Raw genomic sequence first — 19365 nt, forward strand, 5'->3', positions numbered from 1 at the left:
CCTGCCTGTTACATCCTCCTCTGGATACACATTCTCCTCCTCTCCTTCACATTGGCAGTAGTTCTTGTTTATTTAATGAGCCAAGTGGAAGAATCAATTTGGCTACAAAGAGCTTTAACTACAAGAAAGTTTTCAAACAGATCAGTTTCCTGCTCTGTTATGTGATGTTGTCATATAGATAGTGATGACTACAAATACAAGCTGTGCCTCCTTCAGTGGCAGCTCAGACTTCCATCAGCAAATAGCTATCACAAAACTGTAGCCACAAAAAAACCCAACAAAATATTCCACATTCCATGCCAGGACCACTGCAGGTGTGACCATACTAAATAATGTGGTAGTGCAGAAACTATGCCCAGAAACAGCAAACTGTAAGGCCCACAGTTCATTACACTGTAGCAAAAATAAAACAGAGCTGTTTTTACCACTACTGCATTGAACAAAAACATACACCATCTGCATTTTATTTTAAAATTGACCTTTCCTATAGTCCTCAGCACTTCCCAAAACTGAATGCCAACACTGAGTAGCACTGAACATGCCCTCAATAGCTATTTTCACATACCTGAGCTTGATTGGGAAGGCTCTGCCTCAGAGTCACTTCCTCCTCCAGTGGGAACTCTCTCCACCCTGTTGTTTACTACACCATCATCTTCAGTCCGCTCTGTTGCAATAGTTCTCTGAATATTTTGGTATCTGCATAGATTCAGAGAAAGGAACAATGTGCCTTAGTTAACAGAATAGTGATCTGATACTTCCTACCTTGATAATCAGTGCTGTTTTTGAATGATTCCAATACTTCTGCCTTCAGAATACTATTTCTATCAGGCTTCTCTTTAAATAATCCATATGTCTGGAACCTAAAAATATTAGTGGATCATGATTCTTCTTCTCATTTAGTCTTTAGGTAGCATAGTCTGTGGTGAACAGAGTACCCTGCAGCCTTGCTTATTACAACATCAAATGCATATGTTCAACCCTAAAAAGGTAAAGGATTAAAACCCTAAAAAGGTAAGTGTTCACAATGTGGATGATGATACAGCATGGCCATCAGTTGAGAAAATTTCTCTTCTGGTAGGCAATATGGAATGGAGCCTAGTAGATTGCATGAACTCAGAGAGCAACAATTTCATTAAGTTGACCATAGGAAAGGAGAATAGAATGCAACACATCCTCAGTGAAAAGCATAGGGATGTGTAATGTCCACTTATGAAAACTAACTGGATTGAGTATTAGCTCACATTGAGTGGTGACCAGCTGAAGAACAAGAGAGAAGAAACAATACTGACATAAGCAAAAAACAGTGAGAAGGATGACAGAAGTAAATGCTGAATTGAAACCTGCAAACAAACCCTATACACTATATAATTCCTGTATCAGTTATGGAACTTATTGACACATTAATTGATGCTAGTAGGACTAATAATAGTCTTAGAGATTATTCAAATCTTGAATTCTTTACTAGATCAAGAACAAAGTATATATCTGGATGTGGAAATAATCTGTAGTGTTTCAAATATGTACTGTACAGAATAAATTCTGGTTAACTTGTTCACTCACATAGACAGATGACTAAGAGAGATCAAGTTTTCTTTGGTTCTACTAACAAGCAACGAACGCACTTGTTTTATATATTCAATAAGAAAACGTATTTTAAATTCAGAGAGAAAGAAAACAAGGGAAGAAGAAAGAGAGAGAAAGGGAAATAAAGAAATAGGCCCTGTTAATTAATTTATTAGCTTTTAATCCACTTCCACATTTTTAATCCATTTTTGTGGATTGCATTCCCAAACATATATAAACAAGACTGGCTCTACTGCCTGCATTTAATCTGATCCAACATTGTTTGTTTCCCATTTTCCTGACTTACACTCTTTTTTTCTTTCATCTTATATTCTGTCTTACAATTTCTAATTACTTTCTATCTAACTCTCTCTTTATTTGTTAATGTATACTTTACTCCAAATAGAAAATTGGTCAGGAGCTAATTCCTTAATGAGACCTGAGATGAGCAAAGACAATGAGGATTTGTTTTTTACACTTTCAACAGACAGTGTCTCCAGTAGCTTACTGCAACTCAACTTTGGGCAGATGAGCTGTAAACAATTATGCAAAATCAGTTAAGTTTTAATAGATTTACACTAAACGTTCATAGTAGTATTTATATCCCTCAGCATTCAAAAGCATTTGAAACTGCATCATTTGAAAGTTCAATAAACAACAAATTTAGAAGATCTAAAGAAAAAAGGATGGTGTGTGCTATTTTTAAGTCAATACCCATCTTTACAAAGAAATTCTGATATCAGATTTCCTAACAGCGTGAATTTACCTTAGTTGCTATGTCCCCCTGATTTAGATCTACACTTCACATTTTTATTCACTTGACTGCAGGCAACTTTCCATTCCAGTACTGGAGGAGTTTTACAACACTCACATGCAACAGCAATATACAACTTTTTTAAGGAGTCCATGCAATCAAAGGATATAAGCACATTAATAAAAAGACCTTGCAGCTTCAATTTAATTAGATGGTAGAAAATCCCTACTGGCAAACCTTAAACAGTAATGCTAGCTGTATGCCAACCGAAAAATACGTTTTGGAGCTTTCAATACTATAAAACCATCTTATATAAATACCAGAAAATGTCAAAGTAATTCAAGAAAATATTGAAAGGGCAAAAGTTATGGGAATGCCTTTGGAAATTCAGTCTCTTTTCAAAGAGATCCATCAAAGAAATGAAGGTTTAGAAATACCACACTGAAGCTGCCTTAAATACACAGCTATAATTTCTTGTGTTATTTATTACTTTTTAAATTAGTGCAAAAACAAGCCTAGATATACATAAGCTTCAAAAGATCTTCCCAACAGAGCTTGAGCATCAATGGCTATTACTTGCTTTGCTAACAGGTAAGTGTGACAGGTAGTGCTGAAGAAAATGAGCAAGAGTCTTCAAACTAAAAACCACGTCTCCTGCCTAACACCTGGATTCCAGTTTTGCATTCCCCATACTCTCAAGTGGCTAGCACAGCTAATGAGAAGTTTTGAGCACAGAAGGAAAGTAGGATTAGGCTCTTGGATTTGAACAATCACAGCTATGTTGTTTTTTTTTTTTTTTTCGAGCTAAATTTCCAAAGCTTTGTGGTTTTGGCAGAGCTGGAAATACCAGGTTTCCTTGTAATATTTTGGTTTTTCCATTCCCTCCCAGAAATGAAACCAGGAAGCTGAGTAAATTGGTTCAAAAAGAAAAGTGGCCAAGTTTTTTCAAATTAAGCGGTTTTGAGTTCCATTTTGTTTAGAGCAAAAGTTCAGGCTGCTGGTAATTCTATCTGCAAGCCCTGTGTTTGCTCTTGCCTCACCTAAAATGATTTTCAGGTGTGTTTGCTGAAGGTTTTTTCAAACAATGAAGTTCGAAACACAACAACTCAGTATTTCTAAAATAAATTTTTACAACAATGCCTACTATAATGCTTTCCAATTACTATTTATGAAAGCTTGTTTTCCTCATAATACAGAATTCTGGAAACTCAAAATATTTGAAATTTGCTTCAGGACAATGATAATTTTATAAATTCTACCAGCCAGGTTGAGAACGCAGAAATCACTTTCCAGTTCTGAAATGCCCAACTTGTTTCAACAGAGTATTCAGTATGAGCCTCATTTATCAGAATCTAGGGAAATTATTGTTCCCAAGTTTTGAAACAACAGGATAGCTCCCTATTCAATATTTCAAATCAATAGAGGTCTTCAACAGGGAGCAGTGAATCATCACGTTTTTTTCCTCTGTCCTGATAAGCCATGGCAACTGACGGTTATTAAATTGTGAAGTGCTTGGTCTCTAGTTGGATTCAGGTAAATAGAACTATGCCTCCAGTGAAAATCCTCTATACTTTTGACTTGGTAACCAGATTTCTGAATACCAAAAATAGAGAGATTCAGTGAAACATGTTAGACCTATTAACACTCAATTACCAATCCAAACCGGTGACAAGTTATAATCTTGGAAGGCAGACAGCCTACATGAAAATACAGAAGGAGGTTTGTTGCAAGAGGTCACAAAGTGCCCACTCTACGGTATCTGAGATAGTTGGTTTATGAATTAATCTGTGTTGGCTAAAAGAATGTTAAACTCCTACAAGCACTCTCACGAACACTTATTTCTGGTCTTGTGTTACACATATGTGAGAGTTCAACTTCCAAAACAAAAAGAATGAATAAATAAATAAATAAGACTGATATATATATCCATAGTAGAGATTTCTGTAGCAGATAACTTGCTTAGCAGCAGTAAAATACTCTGAACTTTCACATAATCCAAATCCCTCTTAAAGACAAATGCAAAATAGCAGAGGAGAGTCATGTAAATCCCTTGGAAAAGATCTAGATTAAACATACACTTTGTGATTTATTTTTTTTAACTATGAACATGACAGCTTGCTGCCTTCTGAGGAAGGCTGTAAGAGAAAAAAGTACAAACTCTTTCACCTCTACAATATATAATAGATGTTATGAAATGCTATCCAAAGTAATACATTTGGTGGAAAAAAGGATTTTTTACAAGAGTGTGCTGATGGTGCCAACTTTCCATGTACAACAGAGACTTTAAGAAGACTAATTTACTTCTCAAAAGTTAAATTAACTTTTCAATTGTCATTCAGAACCCAGTTCTCCTTACATACAGTAACTCCAAAACTATTCTGCACAATGAAAACAATTCTTTGAAACTTTGCATTTTTCTCTCAGCTGCAGATCTTTTTCTTAGCACAAAGAAAAAGACCAAAAATCTTTTGTGTCATTTTACAAGCTATGATTAGAATATAATTTCAGCTTTGCTTGTCTAGAAAAGAAACCATATCATTAAAGTAAGCAGGGAATTAAAAAAAATAATCTGTAGTAAAAAGGGAGGATTTTTAACCACATTCAGTCCAAAAAGCGAGCAAGAGAAAGAAATGATAAACAAATCTATTTGTAGACCAGTCAAAGGGAAAACGTGTCCTATGCTAAGGTATATCTGAGCTAATAAAGAATGAACTGAAAGATTTACAACACCTAGCAGACTCAGAATCACCAAGGTTGGAAAAAACCTACAAGATCATCCAGTCTAACAGTCTACCTATCACCAATCATTCTCACTAAAGCATGTTCCTCAACACAATGTCTACAAACATTCAATCAATGCCTCCATGGTCAGTGACTCCACCACCTCCCTTGGCAGCCCATTTCAGTGCCTAATCACTCTTTTGGAGAAGTATTTCCTAGCACCCAGTCTGAATTTCACCTGGTGCAACTTAAAGCCATTCCCTCTTGTCCTTTCTCTAGTTATACAAGAGAAGAGGCCAACCCCCAGCTCACTACAACCTCCCTTCAGGTAGTTATAGAGAGCAATAAGGTCTTCCCTGAGCCTCCTCTTCTCCAGACTGAACAATCCCAGCTCCCTCAGCTTTTTCTCACAAGGCCTGTGCTCCAGACCCCTCACCAGTTACACTGTCCTTCTGTGGACACGTTCCAGGGCCTCAACATCTTTCTTGCAGTGAGGGGCCCAAAACTGAACAAAGTACTTGACCTCGTTCGGCCGCACCAGTGCTGAGTACAGGGGGACAATCACCTCCGTGTTCCTCTTGACAACACTATTCCTGATACAAGCAATTGGTCTTTTTGGCCACCTGGGCACACTGCTGTAGTGCAACACTAAGATATCTCTATCTGGAAAGCCATACAGTTCTATTAGAGCAGTGCTTTGCCCTGGAAAAAGAGACAAATATTTCAGTAGGCCTAACTAGCTTGAGTAGAAATGCCACACTGATATGTAAATACTATTATAATAACAATCAGCTCAGAAACCTCTGTAGGGCTAGGTGCTGAGCCGTGAGTATCACTCTAAGAATTAAATAGAAAAAATAACTCCATCTTTTGGAAGAACACTCTGTTCTTTTTTGTGAATCATTGCAAAAAAGTTTTTCAAAAAGCCTCTTCATAGAGTTTGAAAAGTTTTGAAAAATTTTTCACTCAACAGCATCCATCATGTGGGCAAATTTGTGTACTGGATACCTACAGCAGGTACACAAAATCAGAAAGTCATCAGCAACCAGGACAGGAAGATATATATTGAACTTGGACAAGGAAAGAAACTTAGGAAGCCAATGGAGTGCAGTGAGAAAGTAATCATAGAATCATAGAACAGCTTGGGTTGGAAGGGACCCCAAAGGTCATCAAGTTCCAACCCCCCTGACACAGGCAGGGCCACCAACCTTTAGATCAGTGAGGAAGGTGGTGGGTGGGACAGGTTGCCCAGGGCTCTATCCAACCTGGTCTTGAACACCTCTGGGGACAGAGCATTCACAACCTCTCTGGGCAGCCTGTTCCAGCACCTCACCATTCTCTCTGAGAAGCACTTCCTCCTGACATTCAATCTAAACCTTCCCTCCTTGAGCTTAAAACCATTCTCCCTTATCCTATCACTGTCTACCTGTATAGAAAGTCAATTCTCTCCCTTTTTATAATCCCCTTTTAAATGTTGGAAGGCTACAATGAGGCCTCCATGCAGCCTTCTCTTTTCCAGGAAGGAAACATTTGGGGTATTGTTAAGAAAAGAGAATGTGGATCTTAGAAGAATATAGATGCAAGTGCTCACCGTCGGTTCAGCTGCTCCATTTGCTGGATAGAGCCAGACCTGTGGATCCCATCTGGCGTTGCTGCAGCTGTGGGGCGCTGCCATGTGGTAGTTCGGTTGACATGGTCAACGTAGAACACCCTCCCGTGGCTGTCTATCCGAGCTTCCCAATCTGGGATTGGAAAAAAAAAGAAGGGAACATGCTGTCAGTGTGATGCCTTCCAAAAAATTATGTGGGGAAATACATAAACACACATATATTCACAGAGAGAAGATATACACATGAGATAGGTACCATATACATGCCTATATACGTGCAATATATGTGTATATATTCAACATACATATTTAAACGCGTATATATACTATGCATACATTATATATGCATATACATATATTTCTCACACACAGTACATAGGTAGCCTATGGAACTCACCATCATAGACTACAAAAACACGTTTTAAAGGGCTGGATAATTTTACAATTACTAATACTAGCTAGCTAGATTCATTACAGGTCAGGGCAGCCACAGAGAGCTGACACTTAGCAGAGAAGGATTAAATCTGGGCTAACGTGGCAAACCCATGTCTTCTGTTTTGTTATGTTTCAGAAGAAACATGTTTACACATGTTTCTTACAACAATTATAGGCTCCCCTGAAAACTGATCACATCCTGACTGGACATATCCGTACAAATCTCTGTAGATATACACAAATGATTTGATCAGAACCTACTGTTCTGATGAATGCCAACTTGACTGAAAGTTTACAGCATAATACCGAGCCTTCAGTCACTGCCTCCTTTTAATGTTTAAGTTACCGCATGATTGAAAACTACATGTTCTGATGGTTCGTGGGAATATTGATTAAAAAAAAAGGTTTGTACAGGGGAAATTCAGAAGTGAATTAGTTAACATAGCTCCACATTGGATTGCTTGGAATGTATGGAGTAGTGATACAAATTTGACTTGCTAGCTTCATATTTCTACATGATCCATCAGCTGATGACATATTTATGTATAAACACATACTTTCCACATGTGTTTATATACAAGCCTCACTCATATTCATGCACATATGGTAATTACCTTGGGGTGGAGGGTAAAACTATTTGTTACTCCCATACTCTTACTATGACTGCTCTAACTGGGGAGACCATTCCTTCTACATTTTCCTATGATCAAATTCAGGTTCAGCTGGACTTCATTCTTTACATCGCATCTGCTACTACTTCTAAGAGTAGGACTGAAATTGTATCTTTACTTGCTGTGTCTGGAAACCCATCCTTCACAGTTTCCCTCTCCAGAACACCAGCTATGGCTAATCTTAGTTCCCATATCTGGACTGGTCCTATCCTAGTGTAGGCTGTCTTACATCTGTGGCTGGTGGCCTGTGACACATTAGTTCCAGGAACTTAAAAAGGACTCTAAGAGTTCCTGAAGGGAGACTTCAAAACAGCAAGAGCCTTATACTATACACATGCATTATTTCTTTTAGAGTTGACTGTTTAAGCACTTCGGTAATTATAGGTGCAAAAACTATGCTAACACCACATGTACATACATACAGTCTCTCTGTGAACATCACATAATTTTAAGGGGAGGGCTCTCTGGTTCTCCCACTGGGTAAGGTTTCTCAAGGATGTTGTAGCTGTATCAAGAACAAGAACATAGCTTCATGAAAATGATGTCTACAACCAAACAGTGAAAAAGAGCACATCAAGCACAACAGATGCACACTGAATTAAATCAATCTTGACAGGGCAAGTTAAAGGCCAAAGCCTTACCCAGCATGACATCACTAGGGGTGGGTGTACCACCATGGCTGTTCTGGAGCCATGCACTATCTGCAACATCCTGTACTTGGAAATTATCTTGGCTAGATCAAAGGTGAGATGTTGTACCTTAAAATCACACTACAGCATACATGTAACAAGCTGAGAATAATAAAGCTCAATGGATAATTAGGGATTTGTATGTAATGCTCACATCCACACTCTTATCAATCTACATAGAAGACACCAATCAATGCTGTTTATACTGATCCGGAGCCTGCTGATAGACATTTAACTAAGAATAAAACTATCCAATTACAAAGTAAACCTAGAGTTTCTCATAATCCAGCCCTATGCACTACTGGCTCCAGAGCCTATCTTGCAGTATATCTCTAATTAAATGCAATTCAGAGATTCTAAGCTTCTAAGTACAATACTTAGAAATCCAAGAGTAAAAAAAACTTCAGAGCTTGGAGGTTACAGTGAAAATTTCAGGTCAGAACTGTGCAGACTGGATTATAGTTTCAGGAAGGTTATCTCTGTAGGATGCCTCAGACATCCAGCAGCTTTATGTACAGACATGAACTATCTAACTGTGAGCACTGCTTTATTCATTGCTGAATGTGTATATGAACCTGAAACCATAGGTTGACACTTGCAGTGGCACACCAAAATATTAAGAACTGTGGTCCTAGATAAGTACTGATCCTTGCAACAGCTTTTTAAATCAGCTGAATAGCTATTCTTCCGATCATCTGGGAAGGCTGCTGGAGGGTAGATGGTACTGGTATTTTGGTTGCACAAAGACGTCAGGTGCACTTTCTGCCTCCTCACAAGACAACCTGTAAGTCATACAAGTCACTGAAGCTGCACACAATACCATATTTTTGGACAGATGAATAGAGCACAGAGAGATGAACATGCTCACAGGTGAATTGACAGACAGGATTCATCTCTGCTCAAGTCCCTTCATACTACTCCAGGGCCATAGATGATCTAGGAAGCAGACAATTCTGAGGATTTTTTTATTACTTTTTCAGGCAAAATAAAACTGTGACTACAGCAGAGACTAACCTTAATCTAACGTTCACAGCAGTATCATGCTCGTGCACAGAGTGGAGATGGGACAGTACTGGTTTGCTTTCTAGTGATTCCCCTCCATCAGATGAGTCATATTTTGCAACAGCATCTGAAACTGCTCTGATTTATACCAGAAGACACAACCTCTTCTGGCAGGCCCATAATCCTGGAGGGGCAAAGTAAAAAGGCTGTTTTTCCCTTTCCAAACTCAGCCACACTTTTGCACAGAGCAGAAGTGAACAAGGCACACGTATTTTTCTTGGCTTCAGTCCTGTAGGGCATGTAGCAGTACTAGCAAACACACACATAATAAGGGGTGAGCATTAATGCCAACAGAAGGCAATAAAAGCTCTGCAAATTGCCTGTCAGTCTCATGTAAGCTTTAACATTTCAGCTGGTCACTATGACATTCCTACATAAACAATGAATCTGGACTATCTTTCCTAAACAAAGCTGTCTGAAACTAAATTTCCACCCTGGTGTCAATTGCTGTGGGCTTATGACAAAACAAAGTTATTCAGAAAACTATTCCAAAGAGAAAAAAGACTGACCATAGGATTACCCATAGCCAATGTAAAACCAATCAACAATTATCTTGCAGCAATGACAACATTATTTTCAACAATGTGAAGAAGTTAATGTTGCACGCAAGAAGCAAGCCTGGATTGTTCATGTAACTGATGTTTAAAATACAAAGTTTTTTCCCTTTTTCTATATTATTCAAGAATTATTTAACTGTGATTAAGAAGCATTAAAGGCACTGAGACAGTGACACTGGATGCTAGAAAAAGAAATATTTATAGATTAAGACTATAGCCTTCCTTCTGAAGTTACTTTGAAATCTCTCTGAGAGCATTTAGCACTGCCCTTCTAGGTAATATTACTTACTTCAATTTTTTTCCCCTCATAAAACTAGCTTAATAAGAGTCTATTAAAGTCAATATACTTAAGTCTCAAAGCCTTTATACAAGGTCTCAAGCCTTTATTGGTAAAATGTTTTAAGCAGATGATGCAATAAAAATAAGCATCCGCAATAAAATCCCACAAAGGGTTATCACTTCTAAACTGTGTTGTCATACCCTGCTTTTCATACCTTTAACCTTTGTTGTAAAAGCACTCAGTGAAAATCAATCGTAGAAACACTTGCCTTTTAAGGATAATTATAAGAGGAGAAATGAATTGATAATGGACAAATATGGGGCGTGGATTCACAGTACATTTTGTTTACCTGAGGTGGTGTCAGTATCCTAACATTAAGTCACCTAATTGGGAATGTGCCTTATTCACAAAGCATTGAGGTAAGAATGGGAGGAAGAAAAATATTTTCCTGTTACAGAGGTAGCCATTCCCATTTCATCATTCACTGGAAAGCCACAGTGGGACTCTAACAAGACTTCATTGGGCTAAAGGCATTTGAATCATTCATGCTACTGTGCAGCTGACGCCAGCATGGGGACTATTTTCAGCTTAGGGAATACTGACAGCATGGTTGGTAAACGATGAATATTTTTAAGGGCACCACAGGACAAGTTCCCTCCTCGGGCTTTGAAGAGAACAGTGCTTTGTTTACATGCCTGGTTGTTTTTCTGAGGCATTGCATGCTTTGATTGTAAATCACATGCTGAAGTTGCAAGTTGATTCGCACCACATTGCAGGGCATAGACTGCACTCTGCTGGGCAGTCAGAGCTAATGTAAAAAGCAGAATAATCCTCTAGATGTACAAGGGAAAAGGTATTATAAGACAAGTAAAAACATCTTCCTTAGTAGATAAAAGTCCCGTATTATCAGCCCACTAGTCGGTTACTGTACTTAAAAACCTCTGATTTTTATTCAGCACAACTGCAGATGTCATTACATCCATAATAAACATAACATTAAATCAAGCACCGAATCCAAAAACATTATGATGGGATCGCCATACATGAGCTGCTTTTCCACAGCTTAGGCTGGTTTTGCTCAGATTTGGACCTGCTGTTTGTTCCTGGTGCATCCTGACTGAGTAAAAGTTCTGCTGGACCTGAAAGCAGAATTGACAGAGCGCAGCATCCTAAACTATGTTTGAATTGGGATACAGAAAAATCTGAAGATAAAATTTACCAAAAAAACCCAAAAAACAGTACTTTGCTCATATACCACACAAAAGTTTTTCTGTAAGGATTCCAGCACACCTGACAGATACCTACTCATTCCAGTCTTACAGTATTGACTGGAATGAGGAAAATACTACTATTTTATGTTTCATGGTAGCTGAAGAAGAGGATGAATCAAGGCAAAGGGATGTTATAGAATTTGTCCAAATTAACATGACAACACTTGAAGTCAGGGTCAAACATGGGAAACAAAAGACCATATTGCTTGGGTTCTGGAGAAAGTATACACAGAACAGATGGGATAATTTAGAAAGACATACTGACCTCTACGCTGTTTGAATTAACAGGAAAGGCTGAAAAAATGTAATAAGTTAAAACAATGTTAAAGCTTACTTGGTGGAAGAGGCTCATCGATAGTTGGGTAGTGATGATGGTCAGGCCTCAGAGAAGGAAGCTGGCTGACTGGCTGAGAATTATGGAGTAAAGGACAATCACCTATGGACAAGATATTCAAGATATTGACAGTCATTCACTATTTTCACAACGTGGTTAAAAAAATGTGCTACTGTAAGACAAGTGATTATTTTTCACAGAGACTTGCCTCTATTTTAAATTACAACTCACACACCAAAGAATTATAAAAATAATGCAGTCAGGTTTCTGGTCTCGGGTTTGAGCCAATGCTAAGCTATTACGGGCCAGATTCTGGACTCATAGACACACAAGTGTAAGCGAGAGAAGAATCAGGCTTGATCTCTGAGAAATACTGTACAGCTCAAGCTTCTCCAGGAATTGGACAGGAACATGCAAAATCCTGGCTCCAAATTTTCTCATCAGCAGAATACGAGGCTAAAAGCTGCCTTGTATCTTCCTCTGCTTTTCCAAAGGATCAGCAACTGTATAAATAGGTTGGAGCAGCAGAGTTATGCAGTCCCTGCAAAGCAGAAGATCACCTCATTCTACAGGTATTTTTCAAAATTCAAAGTGCTCATCTTGGGTGGGAGGAGAGAGAATGAGATAAGGACCAGAAACAGATAGGAGACAGGTGGTGGAAGAGGACAAAAGATAGTGAAACATAGTCAGGATCTGAGATAAAGAGAGAAGACCTGAGATAAAGAAGGAGGAAAGAAGAAAGAAAACTGATACACAGTGGACAGTGCAGAGGTAGTCTTTAGAAAACAGTAATAATGTACATATGCTTATATATCTGAACATGAAATAAATGAAATCTAAGCAGATGTCCAAACTCATGTTCTTTTGAGAGGAGTACCTTAAGATCCATATTATTTTTAAATAGAATCCTATAAGAAATGAAGATTAGTGTAAGGATGAAAAACTATTCCTCATCTTAGACTTAACTACGAGAATGAGGAAACTGCAAGATAAAAAGAACTCAGATTCCTTCTCATTCATTCATTAAAACCTTAGAAAACAAGTCTACTCATCCTGCTAACAGACACTTAAAAATTAAAATCAGGCCATTCAGCTGAGCCAAACTGTGTCTGGCTGGTTTAGCTGTCTTTAGTATTAGTATTTTAATGCCCTAAGAAAGGTAATTTTGTAAAAAAAATAACACACTGCTACCAAATGCATTAAAAATGTTTGAAAATCTTGAAAATTTCTTTAGACAAACAACAGCTACAAGGCAGAAGCTAATTTTGTATAAAACTGAAAGAATATCACACCATCCAGAAGTGAGAAAAAATACTTGTCAAAAATACTCCCTCTTCTAGGTGCTCTGATGATACCATATGGCATCTTAAATTTCTCCATTACAACACTTGTGTATAGGCATATCTCACACTCATATCTGCTGTGTGTTTTGAAGAGACAGCAGAGTTATGTTATTACTCAGTGCTAAAAGTCTATCTCTCATAGCCTTAAAAACTGTGCTGCTTCTACAGGTGTTGTAGCACAATTTACCAGAACATCCATCTATGTTTCTTTACTTACCTTACCACAATTGACTCTCCCCTAGTCATGACAGTTACGCCAGTGGAATCATGGTAGTATCGGTCACCTGGAGTGGATGTAGGTGACCACATCTACTGTATTTGTAACAGCCACCAAACCATAGATCAATGTGCACATTTACTGAAGTACCCTTTGATGATGCCAAAAGAGTGCTAAGAACAGGGCAGCCCTTCAGACATTCTCTCCTTCAGCCAGACAAAGCAAAGTTGCTGTACTTTATATAGACTTGTGAGATAAAATTTTGTCACCATACTCAATCCATATGCAGAAGACATCCTCTCCCCAAGACCCCTCTCAAAAGCTCACATGATCCAAAACAACCATCAGTTCTGTAAGAATGGTCTCACACACACACTCGAGCCCTCCTGGGCATACAAAGACCCTTACCAGCAAGGAAGGGCCACCTTGCTGAGGATTTCTATCTCTGTACTTCTAAGAATTAATTGTTTGGGCTAGAACCAAGGGTTTAAGAATCCCCTTACACCTTTCCTTCTGCAAGAGCAGAGAAAGATCAGGGTAAATGAAGTGGGAACGGACGATTAAAAAAACAAGGATGCTTTAGCTGGGGTTTCCTAGTTATCACCAATTATGTTATCTTCTAGGTACTGTTTATATTTGGTGTCACTTATACCAGGGGACAGCTGACTCAGGATATGAGAATGCAAATTCTACCTCCTAACCATAGCAGCCACTGAGGCTTTTACTTCTTCAGTCTGAGAAAAACGATAAGTGAACTGAAGATGAATAACCAAATCCACCCTTCATGTAACTCCATGCTATTTAAAACAGCTTACAAAAAAGTATATATTTGAGTACATATGTTGAGGTTTGGAAAGACTAGGAAAAATATTATCTACATTGTAAAGACAGAAGTGATTTTTTAAATTATATTTTATCTCTCAAGAAAGATCTTTGTTTAATATAGTCCAATCTGAGAAAAAAGTATTCTGAGTTGCCCTATGGCCTATGAAATTTGATGTAAATTTGTTTGATACTTGAGAAATTTGAGTAAATAGGCTTTGTATGATGCAGATGGTTTCATTTCTAACTTGCAAATATTCGCTTTTCTCCAAATACTCCAAAGCCTCCAAAGACTGTGTATGGCTACCAATCATAAACAGACACTGGCCCAGATCCTCAGCTGAAGTAAATCAGCATGTCTGCCCCTTGACAAGCACAAGTTGGTCCTCTCACTGTCTAGCAGAGACATGGCAGTACATCAGATATGTGAAATGAAACAACCCCAGGAAATAAGGAATGGATTGGTGGATGCAATAATGTTGGTCTGCAACACAACTTCAACTAATCTTGATTTTATAATGATGCATGTATATCTACAGGAATCCATATATACAGATCCCCATCTGTATATGCTGGGATATTTAATGACAGGCTCAATTAACCAACCCTCCCTGAAATATCACCAAGCTCAGAGCCCCCAAATTTTTATGAAATAAACAATGAGCTATCTGAAACCTTGATTATCTGATGCCTTTTGTGACATCCAGATAATCAGGGTTGCTTAATGCATTGATTCTCAGGATCTAACCTTCTCTTCTGCTGCTTGGACCTGCTATTGGGGTGTCTAGACTTTCTGTGGCTATTTGTGGATTTCCAGCATGAGCTACTAGTTCATCTGGCCACTGGGAGGAGCCATCCACTTGCTCCCTGTCCAGCTCAGGGCTCTGTACTGAGTCTGGCACCGACTCAAAAGCACTATTCTCCTCCTCCTCATCATCCTGAGATGAAAAGACTGTGCTCTCAGAAATCTTTGCACTGTCAACAGAGGAGAAGCGGGTATGGCTGGAGAAGCGATTGTTACTGTCATAGCAGGAGGTGCTGTAGCAAGAGGTGCTGTAACAGGAAGTACTGTAGCAGGAGGTACTATAGCAGGAGGGGCTGTAGCAAGAGGTGTCGCACGCCTCACATTCGTTGTCACCATTGGGTCTGGAGCTTGACTCGCTCTCGCTTCCTGTCCTGGGGTGTTCCCCATCCAACAGCCCATCATTTAAGTCAGACAGTTGCTCATCCAAGGTCCCGGGAGGCACTGTGCACTGGCTGAAGTTCTCTTCGGCCTCATTTTCTGGAGGAGGCTCTGCTGCCATTGTCTCACTCTCACTGACTGTCTCCTTCTGCAGCACCTCTTTGACTGTGGACTCTTCATCATTCTCCCCACCGTTGCCAGCATCCTGCTCTTCTTCCCCATCACTGCTCATCTGTGCCGAGGGCAGACTGTGGAGCAGGTTGTGGATTCGTATATAGTGAGTGCGAGGGGTCTCCGGCTCGCCACAAGCCGAAGCTATAACTGTCTCAAGTTCAGACACAGGCAGGGAGCATGGCCTTGTTTTCCTCTTTGCTGTGGTTCTCAGCTGTAGCTTGCTGTCTTCCTCCTCTTGGGCTGAAGCCCCTTCTTCTTCCTGACTCTTCTCTAGGTCTTTGTCAGCATACACATCTGCACTCACCTCATTGACATCTAAAGTTTCTGTGCTGTTCAATACTCCACCATCTCCCCGAGTACCAGAATTGACTTTGCTATTTTCCCTAACTTCAGTCTCAGGAGGAGACATGCAAGCCAGCAGACCCAGCTGCTCTGTGAGGTCCATAGCATTTAAAGAAGGCAGCACTTCTCCTCGGATGGATTCCAAGGGCTCAGGAACTGGCACGGCATCAACCTCATCTCCTGCTAGCTCTTCATTTACGTTGTTCTGGTTGACTTCCCTGGGTTGTTTGACAGCCCCTGGGCTATCAATATTGTTCACACTGTATCCATTTAGCTCTTCTGGAGCTGTATTTTCTGAGGTCACTGTGTTGATGCATGGAGGCTCACCGAGGCTTTCCTCTGTAGGGTTGTTCACAGGGCTTTCCTGGAGGTCAGCTGGCTCAGGATCTGCACTAATGGAGACCTCTTCATCATCTGTATGAGACAGGAAAATAAATTACTTACTCTTTTAGCACAAAGTGTTGACTGAACCAGAAGCTTGGCTGTGAGGACAGAGGCATCCACAGCAATCTGAAAAAATTGAAAGTGTAAATTAGAGAGTAAAATGAGTGGGTAACTGAAGAAAGGCTGCTTTTGTTCTAAGCAGCCTTTGTGCAGTAGATTTAACAATCATGGGACTTATTCATGGTGGAAATATGTATACAGAATACTGCCTTCCTGCAACATAACCTGAAGGTAACACCTTTCCTGAAACTCTCGTTTAAGTCAACGGGAATAGGAAGGAATATCGTAGTATTGACAAGGATGCCTTCCCTGACCTGATGCTTTAATTACATGTGTCTTGTCATACAGGAGCTGACAAGATTTTACAGCAGAGAATTAAACAAATTGCTTTTCAATACCCTGAAATCTGCAAACTTTTTCTTTGATATAATTTCCTCCCAGATGTCAGACAACCTGAGCTTTTTGATTCCACCCACCAGTCAAAAGAAAGAAGTCATGTTTTTCAAGTAAGGGGCAGGTCACAGTAGTAATACAGCTGTTGGCTTGACAATGTGTACCTGAGACAGCATGACTTTAGAGAAGAAAAAAGCCCCTGAGCAATTTTCATTATTTGTTTATTATTTATTATTGAGATATTCACACAAAATCAAGGTTCAAACTGACACCATCATGACTGAAGGGGAACAATACATTTACTTTTAAAAAAAAAAAAAAAGTCAAAATGAGGAAGTCTTCAATCATCCTTACTATCAGATTATTCATTTTTACTTATAAAATGCTCAAATGTTGATGACTCCACAAATAACAGCCCACCAACCACTTCATCAGGACAGATGACAGAGAAGCAGATGGGACCTTAGTTTTTCACCCTCTTCTCTCCAGTGATGTGGGAGACTATATGAAGAAGTCAAGAACAGGAAGACACAGTAGCAGCTATAAGCTAAGGGGAAGTAGAGAAGAAACTGTAACTCACAATGCATTATGTGGACAGGAGACTATGCACTTTCCTTTGCTCATGACTGTACCTACAGTCCCAGGGCTGTAAGGAAAGAATTTAGACTTCTGAGGAATGTCATGGTTTTATGATTTTTGGTACTGGTATTGCACATCATAACATCATGTAGTGCATTTAGAGTTAAAGAGTTAATGCTCCAGCTCCGTGGACCATCGATAGTTCCAGGTATGCCTGTCTCAGAAGAGAAGAAGAACTCCATTCCCCAGAGGACTTTGTGATGCTTTGCGTTCTTACGTGTTTACGCTCAGAGGGAAAGATAAAAACTGTCTGCAGTCACGGGACTCTCTCTTCCCTTCGGGACCGAGCTCGGCAGTGGGTGTTTGTTGCAGCCGTCCGCCTTCAGCGTTAGCGTAAGGCCTTCGGTTTATCGGACACTCTCTCTCTCGCTCATTTTATTTGATTCATTTGCCTCAATTCCAATTATATTATATTATATTGTGTTATTTTTCCTTTCTGATATCTATTTAGTAAAATAGCTTTCCTCCTCAGATCGTTGCCGCTGTTTTGTTCCTAGGCCCATCTCCCTTCTCCTTTTCCCTTTTCCCCCTTCCCCTTCCCCGGGGTGTGGGCCCGTGGGTCCCCTGCCTAAATTGTCACGGTACCGGGTCAAACTGTCCTGCAAACCCTGACAATTTTGGCGCCCAACATGGGGCAAACCAGCTGCCTTAGCCGGAAAGAGACATACTTTTAGAGTGAATCTCTGTCTCTTGTTCGGAAGCTTATCTGTACTGCAGGTCCTGTACGGCAAAACACGACCTTGAAGTCCAGGCGTACTGCCAGTTCTTCTGGAATATTTGTAAACTTTTCGGGTGCTGCCAGCTTGTTTGAGTAAAAGGAAAAAAAAATGTTTTTACTGTTTCTGTTAAAACTGCCCTTACAGGGGTTGTATTGCATTGCTTTTTCCCTTTTAATGCTCAAAACGTATTGGAACTTGGTTAAGCTTGCCAGTCTGATCTATGGAGCCTGGTCCCTATATGACAAACTAAAAGCAGTGATGGAGGCACCTACCAAATACCTGGGCACCCCGACTAATGTAACAGACGATACCATGTTAACAAACCAAACAATATTTGAATGGGTGTCCAGGTTCTCCTCTCAGTTCCTTATGAATTTTCAAGATTACAGCTTAGGGACTATGTTAGCATTTGGGATATTAGTCCTCCTGAATGTATCCCTTATAATGGCACTTTACACCATGTGGAGGAAGCTTCTCCCAGAAACAGAGAATGCTGAATGGCAGGGAAAGTGGAGAGTTTTAGGAAAGAAATTAGAAGCATGGGGTTCCCCGGTGCCATGGGATTTTACTCCTGAACACTTGCAGGATCCTGAGGAGCTAGGCCTGTATCTGAGTAATGGGTGTTGCGGCTCAGAAAGATCTGAGGTGGAACAGCTTATCTGGGGCTTGGCTCATGCTTACCGAGGCATATATACTGTTCTGGAGAGAGAGAGTGTCCAAACTGAGGCTCAGGCCAAAGAGGAAAACCTCCCAGGCACATCTGACCAGCCAAAGGAAGCACCAGTATCAAAGTCAGTTGCCCCGGTGGAAGGCCAGAAATGGAAACGTGTGTCCTCACGCCTAGAACGTAAAGAAGAGGTGGCGAAAGAAGAGGAAGATCCAGGCGAGGGGGGGTCCTCAACACCACCACCACCAAGAAAGGCAACAAAGAAAAGTGAGAGGCATGGACATAGTGATGATGAGGATGATGAGAGAGTCAAAGTTACCACGTTTCGTCGACCCATGAAAATGTCTGAGATCCAAGGCTCAAGAAAGGAGTTTATTCGACGTCCGGATGAGAGTATTGTCACTTGGTTGCTTCGGTGTTGGGACAACGGGGCCAACAGCGTGTCCCTCGACAGTAATGAAGCTCGCCAACTAGGA

The 19365-nt window shown here is 39.9% G+C and overlaps 1 protein-coding gene across 4 annotated transcripts in view; it reads right to left on the reverse strand.

Moving 5' to 3' along the window:
* The window catches only part of HECW1 (HECT, C2 and WW domain containing E3 ubiquitin protein ligase 1), a 266177-nt gene that overhangs the window by 58323 nt on the left and 188489 nt on the right, over positions 1-19365 (reverse strand). For all 4 annotated transcript variants that reach the window (XM_065752992.1, XM_065752994.1, XM_065752991.1 and 1 more), the window contains exons 9-12: positions 15077-16441; positions 11947-12048; positions 6630-6780; positions 566-696 (exon numbers count right to left, since the gene is read on the reverse strand). In XM_065752992.1, the coding sequence (XP_065609064.1) occupies positions 566-696; positions 6630-6780; positions 11947-12048; positions 15077-16441 (1749 nt within the window). The remainder of the gene's footprint in view (positions 1-565; positions 697-6629; positions 6781-11946; positions 12049-15076; positions 16442-19365) is intronic.

This window comes from Cyrtonyx montezumae, unplaced genomic scaffold (assembly GCF_038088225.1).
Source record: "Cyrtonyx montezumae isolate F1298 unplaced genomic scaffold, pur_monq_1.0 scaffold_8, whole genome shotgun sequence".
Classification (NCBI taxonomy): Eukaryota; Metazoa; Chordata; class Aves; order Galliformes; family Odontophoridae; genus Cyrtonyx; species Cyrtonyx montezumae.